This window comes from Melanostigma gelatinosum (genome assembly GCF_949748355.1).
Source record: "Melanostigma gelatinosum genome assembly, chromosome: 6".
NCBI lineage: Eukaryota > Metazoa > Chordata > Actinopteri > Perciformes > Zoarcidae > Melanostigma > Melanostigma gelatinosum.
The window spans coordinates 4458557-4464556 of record NC_136639.1 but is presented as its reverse complement, the minus strand read 5'-3'; the positions used below and the strand labels follow the sequence as shown (position 1 = coordinate 4464556).

Genomic DNA, 6000 nt, shown 5'->3' with positions numbered 1-6000 from the left:
AACGCTTTTCAGCTCTCTCACAAGCAGTTACGCCATATAAAAGACACAAACAGAGAGACGAGGATATGGTGTCTATGAATCAGACCTGCTGACAGGGTGAGGCAGTTGAACTTGAATTGAACTGAACACAAGTGTGGGCTCACAAGCTCACAAGTGTACCAAAACATTTCCGTACATGGAGCTGTGTTCTGTGTGTTCTGTGTGCCCAGAACAAAATAAGAACATGCCCTAATTAAGAGTCCAGATGTGTCCTGATACAGACTGTTTGATTGGTGGAACGTAGCAAAAGGGGGCGTGAATTTTGACTATAAGAGTGATCTGTGAAAAGCAGTACATGGGAGTCGTTTCAATATACTGAACTTGTTGATGTTGGCTTGATCTTATTAAAACACTTCCCGCTGGTTTGCAACTCCAGTTGACCGTCTCTTCTCGTCATTTCGCCACAACAATACAACGAAAACATTGAGTCACTTTAAGATTGCCTGTTTGAATCGACAGCAAAACATCCGGACAGTGCGTGGGAAGAGAGTGAGAGTGACTCCAGTGATGGAGGACATCTCCTCAACTACTGTACTTAAGTACAAATGCAAGGTACTTTGAGTATTTCCTTTTCATGCAATTCTATACTTTTACTTCATACAGTTACTTCAGATTCCAGTTTATCATTCATTCTTGTCCAGTATATGTCCAAACCATGTATCTCCAAATTTAGTGATTTTAAATTTGAATATTTGTGATAAACTGAAGGATGAAGTGTTCCTTTGGTGGTTGAGAAACCGCTCCTACTTCTTCAGCTAAATAAACTATTTTAAAAGCTTCTTGCTGGGAATGTGTTGTCACAAAGGTGAAAACAGGTGGTCTATGTTGTAGGTCAATGTTTTAGTAAAACACGAACAGGAACATTTAGCTGATGCATATACTTAAGTAAGGTTTTAGTTTACTTGTAGTGGAGCATTTCCACAGTACTTTTACCTGAGTAAAGGATCTGAATACTTTCTCCAGCGCTGCCGTACTCACCGACCACTTCTCTAAGAGTTCTGACACGACCACTCTTTCAAATACACCAGGACACCAATCAAGATATACAAGTTTATTAAAAGATGTGTTTACATTTACAGTTACACCGTTAGTATAATGACTTACAAAATAAAATACATATATATATATATGTATATATACACATATATATATATATATATATATATATATATATATATATATATATATACACATATATATATATATATATATATATATACATATATATATATATATATATATATATATATATATATATATATATATATATATATATATATATATATATATATATATATATATATACATACACATCTAAAGCTTTTCTTTTTGACCATCAGCAACACAATTGGAATGCTGGAAAAGCATGAAGTCGCTTCAACCGTTTAAGTGACTTTTTGATGTGATGAAACTCACGGCTCTCGATCAGGCTCGTTAACGAGTTTTGGTCAATCGGGGTCAGCGTTACTGCCAGCCAATCAGGGCATTGGATCATTAATACTTAATTGCAATAGTATCCCATTAATTAAGTTTAAGAAGAAACATAGCAACCCAAGAATGATCAAAATGAAAATAAAAAAGCAACTCCACTCGGTCCAGAGGAAGACATCTACCCCAGCAGGGAAATCTGGAGTTATGAGGAAGCTGAGCGGGTTCAGGATACCTGCTGAACAAACAAAGCAGAGGAGGAGGGTAAGGGCCAGTGCTATGTGTAAAAGGAGGCATGATAGTGGCATGTGATGCCACCGTACATGGTCACCATGGTGAACGGTCAGGATCTGTCATCACGCATTGGGAAAACGAGTAAATACCGCTAAAATAAAGATGAACAGATCATGTGTTCAGACGTTGTTACAGACTGACAAAAGCTGAAGAGAAGAGAAGCGAAATGTTCTGGGGCAACATGTTCACAACATGGAAAAGCAGATGTAATATATCATGTAAAAACAACAAAAAAGAACAAAACAAAACAACTTCAGTAAGAATGAGAAATACATACCTGATTGCTGATACATACATCTGTGACCGCAATGCAGTCCGAATCTCTTTCACTGATCTGGATGACGCGATTTTGCTTGCGGGGTGTTGCGTGGAGGTATTGTTTGGGCTCGACCACCGATCGCAGGCCGTAATGTTCACTGCTTTTAATGTCAAACTTCTCAAACCGATGATTTTTAGTCAAATCGGTTGGGTCAATCTTCTCCAACTGTGAACACACCAAAAACAAGAAATATGCATATGCTTTAATTCACCAGTGTCCAGTGGATTTCTGTTTTCTATGTCTTTTATGGATTTGGACATATATATATACACCAATATGTACATTATTATGAATATATAATATATATTTACATGTTTATATTTACCTGTAATGTATACTGACTGCCAGACTGCCTGACCACCTTTGGGAAATAGCGACCGTCTGGTTGCTGGAAACTGAAAGCAAACTGATTTTCGTCGTCTGTATGTATCTGCACCAGAAGATCTAAGGACAGAAGCAGGACAAAATATTTGCTGTGTGCGAGTCAAAACATCTGCCATACTAATCCATAATCATTCAAAATCAGATTAAAATGAATTGAATCCTGTCAAGATGGAGTGTGGTAGATCATTGGGGCATTACATTGGTAACTCTGCAGTTATTCTGTTGTTTTGAAATAGTTGCAATCGTTATAAAATAGTTGTACCGTTATTTTCGTCGCCTTGACGCGGAACGGTGCACAGCTTCAGTGTTCCGTGGATGTCTCGTCGGACTGTCACAAATTGCCCTTCTTTACTGGTCAGAAGATGATTGGTAATGCCCATGTTGTCTCTTCAGTGGCGTTCTGGGCTGAGGGGAAGGAGAGAAAAAGCTTTAATAATAAGTTAGCTTCAATGGTCACTGTGGAGCAATGCTTTTCAATCCCCTTGCAGCTGAGGGGAGCAGAGCTTTGTTTCAGCAGATCGTGTTGTTAAGTTTGATTTTGACATGAGAATGTGCTTCTGTTTCTGCTCAGTGCGACTCCCATCGGTCTCGACTGGCGTGTTTAGGGAGAGCTAGGGATGATTTTTGCAGCATATTCCTGTCCTGATGACTTCTTTACACACCTACGCACCATCGACTCGCGTGTTATAGATTGCTTGGCAACGATAGAATAATGCAGCAGATTGTGTCATCACACAGCAGCAGGAACAATACGTGCTGCTCCATTTGTAGAATATCTCCTGTCTAATTATGTCTGGATCGCATTAGATGTTGGTAAACTGATTCGCCAGGATTCCAATTTCATGCAGAGATATGTTTTAAAATTCAACTTCAAAATTCAAGCTACTCCCTTGGAAAATATTGAGGATTCTTCAGCTGGACCTTTGACTCAGTGATGCAATCCATAACTACACCCCAACTGCAGTGCCTCCTTTTATTGTATCCACTGTACAATTAGCATTTGAATTTTTGCCAGTGAATAAATGAATAAATAACATTCCTGTCTCGGAGTCAAAGCTAAATGCAGCAGTGGTTACATTTAACGAAGTGCATCTGCTTAATATGTTTGACTCTATGACATTTAGAAGCTTTGATTGCTGTTAATACTATTTATAAGACACAATATCTCCAGTTCAATTCCATCTGGTACTTCCAGAACCGATGGAAACATCTTTAAATGTCTTGTTTTGTTCGACCAACAGTTCAAAACCTGAACGAAACAAAATGTTCAATGATACAACACATATGAGAACATTTGTCATTTTTGCTTCAAAAAATGAACCAACAACCAATACATTTTTTAAACAGTTATTATTATCGATTAAAATGATTTGTCAGACGACGGATTAATCGATTGATCAACTTCTCCTGTCAGCTAGTTGCGTGTCATCCTCCCCGTTTGTGCTTCTGTGTATTAAAAGGAAATATCAGATTTTTTCCAAGAAACAGTCCAAACCGCAAATTCTTTTTTTTCATTTCACTGTGATATCTGACACGGATTAAATTATGACTAATTGTTTTTGAAAAGCACTGTATTTTTAATAATTCTTCGTATGTTGTAACATCTTAACTAGAGTGACGATAGCTGTCAGATAAATGTAGTGACGTAAATAAAGTGCAATATTTCCCTTCTGAAATGTAGTGGAGTAGTGGTATAAAATGTCATAAGAATGGAAACAAGTACAAGTTAGTAAAGTACAAGTACTTCCAAGTTAATCAATAATAATCTGTCATTTTGAATGAAGGACTGATTAAAGCAATAGATTCTTCCACCACCGGCTATTTAGTTGAACTGTTGGAAGGTGATCGCTTCTCCTGCTGCAGTGCCACCTTGGCAGAGTGGCAACAGGTTAAAGTCCCGTTGTATCAACACTGACGAGGTAATATTGCAGGCTATTCCTGGCAGCAGGCGGTCGGTGCAAAACAGCAGGAACACCGATGAAATTAGATAAATTAGAGCTTCCCATTGCTGCATTAACAAGGTAGATTCATGCTAAAAACACCTGCAGAATTATTATCACGCTGCAGAGTAAAAGGTGAGGTGTAACAACCAGGTGCCTGGATATTTGCAACGCTGGTGTGCATGTTTGAAATAAATCAAGAGTCGCTTACCCTCAGTGATGGTGAAGTGCAGTGAAGTGAGGAGTCTTGTAGAGTCAGAGCCTTGTGGTTCGGAGAGAAAACAGCGGAGGAAACCTTTTAAATAGCCGCAAACGCGCACTTACGCAATGCGCTTCCTGCATATTTAAAACGTGTGACAGCAGGACGCGACCGGATGGGATGGACCGAAAACACGCAAGTCATGGAAGGACACTATTCCAAGAGGTAAAATAAAGTTCGACGAATTCAAATTACAGAAACTAGACGTGACATTACTCAGCAACTGGCGTGTGGTGAAATACTCAAACTCAGCTGAATCGGCTATTTTTCCATGAAGACGCAGAGAGAAAAACTCCTTGTTTTTCTAATAATAACTGCGGTTTATTTGAATTTCCCGTTTCTTGTGTTTTTTCTTAACTGCAGTCTAATTTTACCTTCCACCTCCTTATCCCTCAGCTTCCAGATATTCAACAGGCCGGATTAACACAAAAGGGGGCCCGGGGCACAGAAACAGCTGTGGGCCCCTTTAGATGCCCACCATGTGCAGCACTAGGTGGCGGGATGAAGGCTCCTATCTGCTTTGGTTTTCAAATGTCCGATCATCAGCGACAGAGCAGGTTTTTTACAGATAAACTAAATGCATTTTTGATAATATAAGCGGATCATAAGCACTATAATGTAAACCAATCAAACACCTCGTTGTAGCGTCACCTGGCTGAATGCTATGTGTTCAAATAGGAAGTAAAGAAATGGATCAGAGGAATTGCTGAAGCTCAAAAGCTGCTGTCAGGGTCACGTTTAAATTTAGATTTTCAAATTCATATAGTATTTATTTAAATAGTAATACTTGAGTTTAGTTCAGTTTTATTTGTTCGAGAGGGACAATGCACATTGATGAACACTTTAAATTAAAATGTAAATGCCCCAATTACAGCCGTAAGGCTGATTTCCATTGTCTGTCCCCCTGCCAGAATGTACAGCCTGAGTGTCCTAAAGGAAAAGGTCATGCCAAAGTGCAATAGTAATAAACTAAAATCAATTACAGTCTGTAGCTGACAATACACAATAGTTCGATAATAAAAAGTTAACAATGGATAAAAAAGGAATCGCATATATATATATATATATATATATATATATATAAAATAAACTTACTTCATTTACTTAATTTGCACATTTAAGGTTTCATTCATTCATATAACATTAGTACATCACATATCCATGACACTAATACTGCTAACCCAGGTCAAACTATCTATGTGCACAAGTTTGGGTGGACAACAGCCATCCCTTCATGTGCTTTTTAAAAGTGCTGATGTTTGGGCACTCCCTAACAGAGGATGGTAAAGTGTACCAGAGGGCGCCGCCTTTGACAGAACCGTCTGACCAAAGCGGTG

General features: G+C 38.5%; 1 protein-coding gene across 1 annotated transcript; it reads right to left on the bottom strand.

Annotated features, from left to right (window-relative positions):
* Window positions 1–1499: 1499 nt before the first annotated feature.
* Window positions 1500–4745, bottom strand: LOC306778838 (uncharacterized protein). The gene is made up of 5 exons (XM_079270545.1): window positions 4616–4745; window positions 2727–2869; window positions 2406–2524; window positions 2039–2245; window positions 1500–1705 (listed from the first exon to the last, which is right to left on the bottom strand). The coding sequence occupies exons 2-5, from the start codon at window positions 2842–2844 to the stop codon at window positions 1694–1696; spliced, it is 456 nt and encodes a 151-aa protein (XP_079126671.1). The 5' UTR covers window positions 2845–2869; window positions 4616–4745; the 3' UTR covers window positions 1500–1693.
* Window positions 4746–6000: the final 1255 nt, after the last annotated feature.

Bases quoted from the DNA above. Each gene is read 5' to 3' on its own strand.
- LOC306778838 (XM_079270545.1), bottom strand. From the start codon at position 2,844: ATGGGCATTACCAATCATCTTCTGACCAGTAAAGAAGGGCAATTTGTG. The intron at 2,525-2,726 runs GTACAACTATTT...TTCTGTCCTTAG, and splicing joins TCAAGGCGACGAAAATAACG to ATCTTCTGGTGCAGATACAT. The intron at 2,246-2,405 runs GTAAATATAAAC...GTGTGTTCACAG, and splicing joins GCAGTCAGTATACATTACAG to TTGGAGAAGATTGACCCAAC.